This window comes from Podarcis raffonei, chromosome 4, assembly GCF_027172205.1.
Source record: "Podarcis raffonei isolate rPodRaf1 chromosome 4, rPodRaf1.pri, whole genome shotgun sequence".
NCBI lineage: Eukaryota > Metazoa > Chordata > Lepidosauria > Squamata > Lacertidae > Podarcis > Podarcis raffonei.
In genome coordinates, this window is record NC_070605.1 from 6,498,649 (window position 1) to 6,511,991 (window position 13,343).

General features: G+C 52.8%; 1 protein-coding gene across 2 annotated transcripts in view; it reads right to left on the bottom strand.

Moving 5' to 3' along the window:
• Positions 1-1,790: 1,790 nt before the first annotated feature.
• The window catches only part of INPPL1 (inositol polyphosphate phosphatase like 1), an 86,205-nt gene continuing 74,652 nt past the window's right edge, over positions 1,791-13,343 (bottom strand). For both annotated transcript variants that reach the window (XM_053385346.1, XM_053385345.1), the window contains exons 23-28: positions 12,793-12,948; positions 11,300-11,387; positions 10,385-10,543; positions 8,358-9,108; positions 6,866-6,999; positions 1,791-4,689 (exon numbers count right to left, since the gene is read on the bottom strand). In XM_053385346.1, the coding sequence (XP_053241321.1) occupies positions 4,599-4,689; positions 6,866-6,999; positions 8,358-9,108; positions 10,385-10,543; positions 11,300-11,387; positions 12,793-12,948 (1,379 nt within the window). In that variant the 3' untranslated portion in view covers positions 1,791-4,598. The remainder of the gene's footprint in view (positions 4,690-6,865; positions 7,000-8,357; positions 9,109-10,384; positions 10,544-11,299; positions 11,388-12,792; positions 12,949-13,343) is intronic.

A 13,343-nucleotide genomic window follows, 5' to 3' on the forward strand; every position in this document is an offset into this window, starting at 1 on the left:
CACAGCCCCACCCAGGACTCCTGGCTCCACGCGGCCTCAGTAACACCAGGGCTGGGGGAGCTGTGGCCCATCCATAGCTGGAGATGGAAAGGCGGCAATGGCAGCCGTGTGGCACCATTGTAGGAAATGATGGAATTTTAGGATGCCCTGAGCCATGGGGGGAAACTGTTCCAAACCTCCCAAAGGAAAGATAAAACGTAGGTTCAGCTTGCAGCGCTCATCTGGATCTTGCAGAGAGGGGCAACAGGTTCAGGCCCAAAAGGAGGGCGATATGGGGAGCATCAGGATGACAACGTGTGGAAATGTGGGGCTTTAGGAGCCGGCAAGCCAGCAGCACCTCCTGCTCAAGAGTGGGTGTCTTCTGGGCCCAGACCATAGCATCCTAAGGGAACAAGGGACACCCCCGACTCCAGCTTCCAAGCCCCCAGGGCTCAGCTCTGTGGCTGCTTGGTTCTCCAGGCTTTGTTTTGCTTGTTTGTTTTTTTCATTTATTATTTTTTAAAACCAACAACTGTTCTGTAATTTATTGAACTCATTTGCAAAATATGCTAATCTAAATAAACTTAATTTATTGAAGAACTCCCACGAGTGCTCCTTTTGAGAGAAGGAATTCGGGGGGGGGGTGGATATTTGGTGAGACTGAAGGCAGCCTAAGCCCCAGCCCTGAGAGCAGGAAGAGGGGACTTTGAAACACACTGGCCGGCACGGAAGCAGCTGCAGCATCCCTCTGCCCAGTCTCATAATCCAAACACCAATTAAAATGGTGTATGCAAAATTGCAACACTTTCTGCTGGAGCGCCTCCAAGCCCCTTAGGATCGGGTCCCTGGCGTGGTCTGAATTCGCAGAGGGCCAGCGCCTTGGCTGGAGCAAAGAAAGTCTGAGAATCAGATGCTCAACACCTTGGCCCCATTGGAAGAGATAAATAAAGTGGTACCTCGGGTTAAGTACTTAATTCGTTCCAGAGGTCCGTACTTAACCTGAAACTGTTCTTAACCTGAAGCACCACTTTAGCTAATGGGGCCTCCTGCTGCCGCCACGCTGCCGGAGCACGATTTCTGTTCTCATCCTGAAGCAAAGTTCTTAACCCGAGGTACTATTTCTGGGTTGGCAGAGTCTGTAACCTGAAGTGTATGTAACCCGAGGTACCACTGTATGAGAAAATACAGTACGATGGCACCTGACATGGGGGTTCAGTTCCAAGGGTTTGTGTGTATAGTGGTACCTCGGGTTAAGTACTTAATTCGTTCCGGAGGTCCGTACTTAACCTGAAACTGTTCTTAACCTGAAGCACCACTTTAGCTAATGGGGCCTTCTGCTGCTGCTGCGCCGCCGAAGCACGATTTGTGTTATCATCCTGAAGCAAAGTTCTTAACCTGAACACTATTTCTGGGTTAGTGGAGTCTGTAACCTGAAGTGTATGTAACCTGAAGCGTATGTAACCTGAGGTACCACTGTACATGAAAATGGCATACAGTCAAACCTTTGAGCCTACCCCACAGCTAGCAAAGGGGTGGGGAAGAGTGTCTTCCCAGGGCCTGCGTACTGAGTGGGCCTTGCCCATCGAGAAAGGCAGAGAGCTTAAAAGCTCTTTCCACATTGGGGAACCCCAGGCAAATCCAGGGCAAAAAGTGTATTTAAGTTCTCCTTCTTGCTTGGATTTAACTTGCACAATTCCAACCAGCTGGCCTCCAACTGCGCACGCCTGGAACTGCGCGACTTAAACGTGCCTGAGAAGCGATTCACCCTGCCAATAAAAATGAGAGGAGGAAAACAAGAAAGCAAGATGCACTTCTTTAAGCAAACAAGCCCTTTTATTGCGTCAGGATGGAGGCGGTGGCAAACTAAGGACATGAAATGCAAACACCGGGGTTTGTTTTTTTTGGGGGGACGAGGGCAAGTCATCGCGATTCCTGGTTCAGCCCACGAAACAGTAAGCGTATACAAAGTGTCCCAAACGACAATTAAATTAAAACATTAAAACAACAAGAAGTACATCTATAAAATACGGCACAGTAGAATTTAGTAGGGTTAGAACTCACACCAAACGCTAATAATGAAAATAATGATAACTGAACCCACGCCTGGGAGCAAATTTCGCAGGAGGAACAAAACACACAGAGAGAGAGATCCTTCATTTTAATTTCAGAGAGCTGCTCCTTTGCCGAGGTGTGAAAATGTCCCAGATGGTCTCTGGCAAAGCGAACGGTTTCCTTGAAACCTCCTGCACGTAGGAGACTCCCTCACCAGCAATATTATAAAGTAAGGCACTGGGGTATTAGAGCAATTACCCAAGGGGAAAAGTTGAGCAGAACCGAGGCTGCAACCCAGAACTTGCTTCCTGACTTCTGCAAGTCTGTCTTATTGTCAAGATCCAGGTCCCCGCCCTGGATCTTAGGAACGGCCTCCCTGCAGGCACCGAGGTTTGCATCCGTACGGGAGAAAGGCATCACATGAGCCGCCTTCCTCGGATCAAGGACAAAGAGTAAGCAAAACAAGGAAACTTCGTGGGAACAGCTGACTCTGGTAAAAGGTGCTGGGCTCAAGGGGAAAAGTGCGGAGGACAACATCTCACTTGTGCACCCCAGGTCACGAGTGTGTCTTCAAGGCCTGCAAAGGAAGGACCCCGTGGAAGAAAGGCGGCAGCGGGCTGCTGAGGTAGACTCCAGCCCCAACCAATACACGCAGGGGCAGAGTCAGGAACCCTCGCCTGCTGACCTGATCAAGACACAAACCGTGCGGCGGGGAGAAGCGTGGGAGCCACTCCCCAGAGCAGTGTTTCTCAGACTTGGGTCCCCAGCTGTGGCTGGACCATAGCTGTCAACCTTTCCCCCTTTTCTATGGGAAATTCCCTTATTCCGAACAGGATTCCTCGCAGGAAAAGGGAAAAGTTGACAGCTATGGGCTGGACTACAACTCCCATCATCCCTGACCACTGGTCCTGCTAGCTAGGGACGATGGGAGTTGTAGTCTAAGGCCAGCTGGGGACCCAAGTTCGAGAAACACTGCCCCAGAGCAACTGATCTCGCAGAGTATTGCCCTCAGCTCTCTCTTTAGCAGCAGAGGTGAGCCGTTCTGCATTTGTCCCGCCTTGCGGAGACATCCCATGTGCCTCCATTGGCTGGCTCCACTTGATTGGCTGCTGTGGGGCACTGCTTGCTTACCTGGCCACTGCATTTGAATGAGCTTCGCAATCTCCGCAAAGCACCACTGCAGGATTTGCCGGGAAGACTTTCTTGCTAGGGGCAAAGCGAGGCTTTCATTTCACCCGGGTCAAAGACTCAAGTGTGGCACACATTTGCATGCGCACACAGGCTGGGGCCCTAACCCTCTGGAGGCTTCATCTGGGGCAAAAAAACCTGGCTAGTTGCTCCCCTACCCAAGCTACAGCTCTGGCCTTGCTCAGACGTTTGGGGCTACCTGAGGTTATTTTGCAGATTGTCGTTCACAGGGCTGTTCAGACACTGTGCGAAGAGCTGCAGGTGGGGTCTGTTTAAGGCTGAACGCTTAGAAAAGCAAGAGGCACGTGAGCAAACACCTTGGGCTGTCCGGTGAGCCCCTGAAGGTTGCATAATATTTCTTGGGAGGCAAGAAACAGCCTTGAGAGGAAGAAGAGGGAGGGCTCCCCCCATCGCCCCACTGAAGGCTGGTCACGGGAAGGAGACACCTTTCCAAGCGGGACGATGCAACAGGAGCGTGACGCAGATCCTCTCTGGGAAGCAAACCGGGGCTGGAACGTCCCTTGGGTGGCAAAAACAATTCCCCAAGGCTTCTGGAGGGATTGTGGGGCGAGGAGAGATCTCCATTTGCATTGCCCCAGAGAAAACCGGGCCTAGACAGCAAGGAGGCCAGAGTCAGGCTGAAAGGCCCCCAAAAGCAGTTCCTGGGTCAGAGAAAGAGACAAAGCCAAGACCCACCAGCAGAGCAGAACACAGCCGGCAGATTTGTCCCCACACCATCCACCCCCCGCCCCTTGGCCTCAGTAAAAGGAGGCCAGGTTAACGGCACTCAATTCAGGAACTCCCGCCCGATAAACCAGAGTTGGTCCAGAGGCACATTGAGGGCAGGAGAGGGGGAAACGCTCTGAAAGGAAGAGCAAAACAAAACAAAAAGCAAGGATCCTTCTTTCGCTGTAATAAATAAGAATAATTTAACCAGCAGCACAGAGAGGATGTGGAAAGGGGTTGTGGGTGGAGGTGGAGGGGGGGAGAGAGAGGAGGGGAGGGGCGTTTAAGGGTGCTGATCTGAAATGCTTAGCCTGGACCACTTGCGCTTCCCCGTTCCCCGCCTGGGAGGGTCCCGATCCTTGCAGGAGCCAAGGAGGGGCGTGGAAGCGCCAGCGCTGGGTCTTCGGCAACCTCACAGTCGGCTCCAAGTCTCGGGGACACCTTTGGGGTGTCCGTCTGGCTCTGCCATCAACCCTCCCCTCCGGGGGGCTAGAGGAGGGGAGACCTGCTCCTTGATGCTTTGCCAGCCGCCCCGATATCTCCTCACACGTGGCACAGGGTGGGCGAGAAGGAGAAAGGGCTCAAAACCAGAAGGAAGGAAGGAAGGAAGGAAGGAGGGGTGTCCTGGGGGGGGGGTGGCAGGGAGATTCCCGCTACTTCCTGAGCCTCAGGCTCTCAAGGACAAGTCGCTTGTGCTTGGGGTCCATCACGCCAGCTTCTTCCAAGTCCTCGTCGGTGATGTCGCTGCAGGGAGCAGAGAAAGAGGTTCAGGGCTCAGAAACCAGGAGGTTCGGTGGACTGTGCCCCAAGATGCCCTCCCGGAGAAAGGTTGGAGGACCCCCTGACTCATGACTCAAGGGCCCCCCTGGGCAGGAGCTTCTCCCCATATGAACCACCTGTCTACCAGCTCCATCTGGTATGCCAGCTGAGACCCTCCCTGCCCGCAGACTGTCTCGCCAGAGCGGTGCATGCTCTGGCTATCGCTGAGAAAGATGGTCCAAGTTTGGGCTGGAAGGAATTTCCTCCAAGCTCACCTGTAGGGAACGGATGCTGCCCAGAGTGGGGAACGAGTGCCCCCCAGTGGACAAAATAATGCTCTGCAGCACCTGAGAAAGCACACCCACTGATGCTGAAACCCCTTCCGCCCCAATGGCAGGGACCCCTCCTCTTCTGATATCCCTCCAGGGGTTTTCTCACTTTGGATGCCAACCTCTAGCTCCCAGGCCTCATTTCTCTCCGCTCCTAACCCTGCACCTCTGTTTCCATGCTCCCTTTCTACCAAGGTATTATGCCTGCCCAGAGGAATGATGCCGTTAAGCCTTTAAAGGTAAAGGGACCCCTGACCATTAGGTCCAGTCGTGGCCGACTCTGGGGTTGCAGCGCTCATCTCGCTTTATTGGCCGAGGGAGCCGGCGTACAGCTGGTCATGTGGCCAGCAGGACTAAGCCGCTTCTGGCGAACCAGAGCAGCGCATGGAAACGCCGTTTACTTCCCGCCAGAGTGGTACCTATTTATCTACTTGCACTTTGAGGTGCTTTTGAACTGCTAGGTTGGCAGGAGCAGGGACCGAGCAATGGGAGCTCACCCCGTCGCGGGGATTCGAACCGCCAACCTTCTGATCAGCAAGCCCTAGGCTCAGTGGTTTAACCCACAGCACCACCCGTGTCCCCTTTAAGCCCTTAGTCGCCTCCAAAAGTCCTTTCCCCCGGGTCTGGTCCATCCTCAAAGGCCTGCCCAGGCCCTCGGCTCAATCTATAACTATGATGCTCAGTGACTACAAGCCTCAATATTTGTGTAAGGAGTGAAATCATGCTACATAGCAAAAAAAGCGGTCATTCGAGCTCCGCCATTTGGATACTAATAATAACAATCATTCAATCAATTAATTTTTGTATCCTGCCCAACTGACTGGGTTGTCCCAGTCAGCTTCCAACAGGGAATACAACACAACTGAACATCACATATTAAAAGCATCCCGATAACAGGGCTGCCTTGAGAGGTCTTCTAAAAGTCAGGTAGTTATTTATCTCCTTGGCATCTGGTGGGCGGGCTTTCTACAAGGTGGGCACCATTACTGGGAAGGCCCTGTAACCTCGCTTCTCGCAGTCAGGGAACCGCCAGAAGGCCCTCGGAGCTGGACCTCAGACTCCGGGCTGGACAATGAGGGTGGTAGACACTCCTTTAAGTATACAGGGCCGAGGCCGTTTAGGGCTTTCAAGGTCAGCACCAGCACTTTGAATTGATACTTATAGCTGGAGAAATGTAGTTTATGCAAGATCTCTTCCACGCAGAGTTTGCCAAACCCTTGAACACAAAAACACAAGAAGAGCCTGCAGGATCAGGCCAGTGGCTCCAAATTCTTGAGACTGGACGTCTTCCCCACGGTCTGCCCCGCGGAGGACCTTAAGGTCCATAAATAGCAACACCCTAGTGGTCCCGGGCCCTAAGGAAGTCCGATTAGCCTCAACCAGAGCCAGGGCCTTTTCAGCACTGGCTCCGGCCTGGTGGAACGCTCTGTCTCATGAGACCAGGGCATGTAAGACAGAGTTGTTCCGCCTGGCCTTTGGCTTGGAATCAACTTGATTCCCTTCCCCTCTTCTTTTTCCCTTTCCCCTCCTGTGATGGAACTCCTATTTGGGGACTTCCCTGGCTTTTTTCTGGCCCACGTAGGACCAGTCTGGATAGTTGGCCTTGGTGAAGACTTGACATTTTCATCCCCAAAAAAGTTTTTGATTTGAGTTTCCATTGAAATGAGGCTGTATTTTAATGTTTTAATGTTGTCTTTTAATCTTGTTTTTAAGTTGCATTTCAATCAATTTGTTTTATATCGGGTGTTAGCCGCCCTGAGCCCGGTCTTGGCTTGGGAGGGCAGGGTATAAATAAAAAATATTATTTTTTATTATAAGGAAGGGAGACTCACCTGAGGAACTCCAGGTCGTCCCAGCCGTTGTGGATCAAGCCCTCCTCATATTTCTCCATGCCAATCGCTCTCAGCCACTCTCCCACACTGGACTCACTCTGCCTGGAGCTGCTGCGGCCGTCCTGGCTAAGGGTCTGAGGGGCAGCAGACAGACAGACACATCAGACAAAGGAAACTGACAAGCTGGAAGGTGGGCAGAGGAGGGCAACTAGAGGATTGAGGGCCTGCAAGCCAAGCCCTGTGAGGAACGGTTGAAGGAGCTGGGTATGTTTAGCTTAGACAGGATAGCTATCTTCAAATATCTCAAGGGCTGTCTCATCGAGCTGCAGGTGATTGGAGGCTGAGAGGGAGTCTTGTCGTCTGGGCAGCCCAGGACCTCCAGACCCACCGCCCAGACTTGCACCCTTGGGAGGTCACTCCGGTCCTGCTAATGCAGCATAAACAACACAGGAGGCAGCAGTTATAAGTTTCCAGTCTCTGCGGCCACAGCAGGCGCTGTGATTCTCCAGCGATTTGAGTTCACCCTCGGAGGCGCGCTCCATTATCTTATTTGTCCATGCCTACACTAGTTTTAGGATGTGATTTTGTTTTCAAGTTTTAGTTACGTTGTTTAGTTTGCTTTTAGACAGCACACCGCCCCTTGATTTCTGAAATATTAAGTAAAGGTAAAGGGGACCCCTGACCGTTAGCTCCAGTCGTGACCGACTCTGGGGTTGCGGCGCTCATCTTGCTTTATTGGCCGAGGGAGCCGGCGTACAGCATGTGGCCAGCATGGCTAAGCCGCTTCTGGTGAGTCAGAGTAGCACATGGAAATGCCATTTACCTTTCCGCCGGAGTGGTGCCTATCTATCTACTTGCACTTTGACATGCTTTTGAACTGCTAGGTTGGCAGGAGCAGGAACCGAGGAACTGGAGCTCACCCCATTGCGGGGATTCGAACCACCGACCTTCTGATTGGCAAGTCCTAGGCTCTGTGGTTTAACCCACAGTGCCACCCACGTCCCCTTCTGAAATATTAAGTGGTATCAAAGTGCTTTTTATAGAAAGGGAGGGAAAGAGAAGAGGAGGAGAGATGCACACGAGGTTTTAGCGCCTTTGTGGGAAGCCAGGGCAGAAATTCAGTGCTGGCAAATATTGATCCTGATGAGATCTTCAGACCCTGTCAATCCTGGAGATCTCCCCACTTTGCTTTGGGTCCAGGGGTGAAGAACATCTGGGGCAATTTGGGCCTTGCTGGCCAGAGGGGCTGACACCCCCCTACCGAACTCCCCAGAGCTGCCTCTCCCGCCCCTCGCCCAACTTCTGCTTGCTCTTCCATCCCCGTTTCCAAAGAAGAAAGTGGATTCTGCGAGTTGCATTTCTATTTCCCAAGGACTCCACCCCTCTTCCACTCATTTGGATTTGGGGGGGCTGAGTCCCCAATGGGCACAGCGCACCCCCCATTTGGCAGGGGGGGCTCCCTCCCTCTTTCCCTCCCCCCCCCAGAGTGTACCTCTTCTGCCAGGTCTTCCTCGATGCTCTCACGAATGGACCGTGGCGGGAAGGCGATGGGGCGGCTGTAGTCGGGGTGCAGGCACCGGTGGTGAGGCAGATCTAGCCTCACTTTGGTCAGGGGGTGTGCCGGGGGCCGCCCTGACTGCTCCCTCCCCAGCGCACCGCCGTTGCTGCCGCCGGCATAGTCCACCTCGCTGAGGGTCTTGGCCATCTGGAGGACGGAGCAGGAGCGGTCGTCCAGGGGACCCCCGGGCCCTGGGGGAGCACTGGGGGGCTCCATCAGGAACCCCGGCCCCAGGGAGGGAGCCGGCCTGGGGTGCACCTTGGGGGGCTTGGCCTCCAGGGGCTCGCTGAAGGCCACGGTTGCTCGGGCCTTGCTCGCTCCGTGCTCTTCCACCCGGGTCCCTGCAGGTGTGTAGAAGGAGTCCCCGGAGACGTCAAACTCCACCAACTTGGGCAAGGGGGGTGGCGGGAAGTCAGGGGGCGGCAGGTTGAGGACCCCTTGCTCCTCTTCCTCTGAGCTTTCCTCCGCCCGGCAGGGGGGCTGCTGCGGCCGCCGGTGCTCAGCCTGGATGGGCACCGTGATCTGGACTTTGTTCCTGGGGGCGGGGGGCTTGGCCGCCGTCGCCAGGGGCAGATCCGAGACCAGCAGCTGGTGCGGGACCCCCTCCAGGACGTAGTAGGCCGGGTTGTTGAAGCTGTTCTTCAGGGGGGGCCCGTCGGGATCTGTGGGGGCGTCCGGCCTGGGCCTGGGCAGGAAACAGGAGGGACAACTGAGGCACTTAGGAACAAGACGAAGCTTTTTCATCCGATAATTTTATTTTTGTGCTTAGGTCAATGCAGGAGTCTCCTTGGACCAAAGCAATCACTTTGCACCTTGACAATAAAAGGTAAAAGGTAAACGACCCCTGGATGGTTAAGTCAAGTCAAAAGTGAATATGGGGTGCGGCGTTTGTGGGATGTAATCCACTGGAGCAGTCAAGTACAACATTCCTTGTTTGCCTAGAGTGGACATGCAGGGGAATGTTTGTCCAGCCAGTCGAACTTCCTGTTACACCTGGCTGGAGCACCCTTCCTTTGCATGTGACTGGTAGGTGGGCGTGACCTATCCAGACCTGGTCAAAGGCCAAGTCACGTAGCCATCTTCCTTTTCCTTCTCTTTTTCGTCCTGTCTGCTTCCTGCTTCACCTGGACCGCACTCTCAGCCAGCAGTCCCTGGGTGATCTCCCATATGGGGTAAACCTATTTGTACATATTTGTAACCTTAAGCCTAAAGCCTGCCTTCAGGGATCAATCACACTGTGCTCTGCCTGATCGTGAGTAAACTTTTTATTGTTACTTATGAACAAGACTGTTGTGTCTTTATTCTTTTAGGAGGGAATCAAAGGGGTCTTACCAAGAACTTAAGAGATTCTTAAGAGAGTTAGGAAGGATAATATTAATCATAGAACTTAAGAGATTCTTAAGAGAGTTAGGAAGGATAATATTAATCAATATATCCTCTCCTGTTACTCACAACATTCCCACAGCGTTCATCTCACTTCAGGCCAAAGGAGCTGGCGTTTGTCCACAGACAGCTTTCCGAGTCATGTGGCCAGCAGGACTAAACCACTTCTGGCACAACAGAACACCGTAATGGAAACCAGAGCGCACGGAAATGCCATTTACCTTCCCGCCACAGTGGTACCTATTTATCTACTTGCACTGGTGTGCTTTTGAACTGCTAGGTTGGCAGGAGCTGGGACAGAGCAACGGGAGCTCACCCCGTCGCTGGGATTCGAACCGACCAACCTTCTGATCGGCAAGCCCAAGAGGCTCAGTGGTTTAGACCACAGCGCCACCCGCGCCCCCAACCGTGATAATGGGCAGGTAGCTACATTAGCTGCTGAGGACCAGGTGCGAGTCCTTGGTCAATTTGGGACACTGCTGGTGACTTAATTCGCTTCCCTTGCTGGGGTGGGTTCACCCCTTTCCTGAAGACCCAACATTTGCTATGATTCCACGATCCATTCGCAGGCCACTCACCTGCCCTGGGTCGCCTCATCTCTGGAGGTGCCGCGATGGGGAGCTGGCAGGCGACTGGCTGTTTGGGTGCCGGGCTTCTCCAGATCATCTAAGAGTTTCCCAACAGGGCAGGCGGCCATTGCTGGGGCGTCCCCAGGGGAATGTTTGCGCCCCACAGATCTAGCGGATGGAAAGGTTTGAAAAGACACAACGATAAGGCCTTTAGGCCCGGAAGGCTGCCTGAATCTCTTTCCTTACCACACTCCTGAGGAACGTAAGAATTTCTAGCTGCTAGGTCAGACTAAAGGGCCACAGGAGCCAAACAGGGGCCCCTGAGGGAGCCCCACACGCAGGGCTTGAGCGGAACAGCAAAAAGCTGGTCAATACTGGCTTTTATTTTATTTTATTGTTCAGCAAGATTGGATACCTATCAAAAAATATCTCCAAGTGGTTGACTTAAAATGGCAATTGCATGCAATGGCACCCTTTGAAAGCTGGGCACCCAAGCCTCTTAAAAATGTGGCAGTGTTGCGCAGTGGTTAGAGTGTCGGACTAGGACCTGGGAGAGCAGGGTTCAAATCCCCACTCGGCCATGAAGCTCACTGGGCCAGTTGCTGCCTCTCAGCCTAGCCTGCCTCCCAGGGTTGTTGCGGGGAATAGAGAAGGAGGGGGGAGAACCGCGTAGGCCAAACGGAGCTCCAAGGAGAAAACAGTGAAATGTAAATGCAATAAACAAATAAATGCACAGCACCCCCAGTCCAGTCTCTGCCTTTCAAGGAAACTGGGAAGAAATGGAGGCAGGTTTTGCTTTTAAAAAGGAGAGAGGTTTTGCTCTGCTGCTTTGATCCTGCCTAGACGTTGCAGTTCCTGTCCTGGAAGTTGCCCCTCTTCCCTCCAGACCACTTCAAGGCGGCGGCCCCGCTCCCAGAGTCTTACTTCGTGTAGTCGAGGTTGGTCCGTGTTGCTACCGGCTGAAGTTTCCCTTTGGCGGCTCCTGTCTCGTCCTTATCGATGCTGATCCATTCTGTGGGAGGGGAAGGGGAACAGGCTCTGAGTGCGGATCCAAGCCTGGGGTGGACCTCCCCGCCTTGCAGTAGATCAAGGCCATTCGCACGAAATACATTTCTCCAAATCGGAATAAAATCGGGATTCACACAGGGCTGATAAAATTGAAGAAAATTAAGAAGAGCCTGCTGGTCCAGCCCAGTGGACCATCTTAGTCCAGGATCCTGTTCTCTCAGCGGCAAACCAGATGCTGGTTGGAAACTTGCAAGCAGGATTCGAACACAGAGCAACTCTCCTCTGCTGAGTTATCTAGAAACTGCTATTCAGAAACATCGCGGCCTCCGACTGTGGAGGCAGAGGAGGAGAGGCATCTTGGCTAACAGCTCTCTCCTTCCCTGAATCTGTCCCATCTTCTTTTAAGGCCCTCTCATTTGGGGGGCATCCCTGCCAGTGGGGCCAGGATTGGCCTGTGGGATGGACGTTCTCCACCCTCTGCTTTAGGGGTTGACCCACCCAACAGAACAACATTACGTTCGTCGTCATCTACCGGGTTTCACGCTCATCACCAGCAGCGTTGCGTAGTGGTTAGAGTCCTGGGCCGGGACCTGGGAGAGGTCAGGGTTGAAATCCCCACGAAGGTCAGTGGGTGACCTCGGGGGCCAGTCCCTGCCTCTCAGCCTGGCCTACCCCGCAGGGTTGTCGTGGGGGATTAAATGAGGAAGGGGGTGAACCACAGGCCCCCCTTAGGGGATAGAGATGCAATAAATAATAACAAATTACTGTTATTATCAGCATCGTCTTTTTTTTTTATTAAATGCTTTATTGGTTAAAAGCTTTATAACAGAAATGTTCAATGGATGTTGAAAACAAAATAGAAGAACAAAAATAAACAATCATTCATTCCTTAACTGATAACTTGCCTTGTACATGAATTTGTAATTGAATTGACCTCCAATATTCCCATTGTGTTCCCAAATCAAATTCCTTAAATACGCACTCTTAACTTCCTTTCCTCCATGTTATTTAACTTACTATAAAATTTATTTTATAATATCCTACTTGCACACTGAAGTTCAATCAAAACCTGCCAGCAGATTAATATTTTGACAATGTTCTTTTACACAGACTCTGTATATGTCCCACTCTCTGATAAATTTTTCCTCAGTTAACGTCTCGTAGCCTCGCTGATAGCCTCGCCAGCTCTTATTTTATTTTGCCAGTCTGATTTAGATGGAATAATTAATAATAAATTACTGCTATGATCAGCATCGCCTTCAGTGCAAGGTCCCAAGGTGCTTTGCAGCGTAGAAAAACCCAGAAAATAAAAACCCACCTTAGCTGGGCACACTGTGGAGAGCCAAAGGTGCTCCCATCACAACCCCCCGCCCTTCGTGCTGGCAGCCCCTCCCTCTCCTGCTCCTCACCGTAGAGCCTCTCGCGGGTCCCCATCCGCTCCGCTGGGACCCGCACCTTCATGGAGCCACGGATGTTGCCCGTCTCCTCGCCACGGTGGGACAGGTAGGTGAGGAACTGCTGGGCAGTGCTGCCAATCATGGACTTGAGGGCAATGACACACTCGCCTGCGTGGGGAAGAAGAGGCAGGGTGGGTCAGGGCGAGGGGCAAAAGAGGTCCAGCCCAATTGCCGCGGCGGAAGCAGCCTCGCCCCCCACCTCGCCTTTTAGGGGGGGAAAGAATTAGGGCTAGCTGGCTGAATTGGTCCTACTTGGGCCAGCGAGGAGGCCAGGGGAGAATTAGCTGTGGGGTCTCAGAGCGGGTGGTCTTCATAAAAGGGGAAGGGGAGGGAAGAGAAGGGAAATAAAAGATCAGGATGAATTCAAATTAAAGGCCAGGCAGAATAGCTCTGTCTTACAGGCCCGGCGGAAGGAGGTTAAATCCTGCAGGGCCCCAGTCTCATGGGACAGAGCATTCCACCAGGTCGGAGCCATCACTGAAAAGGCCCTGGCAGAAGATAAT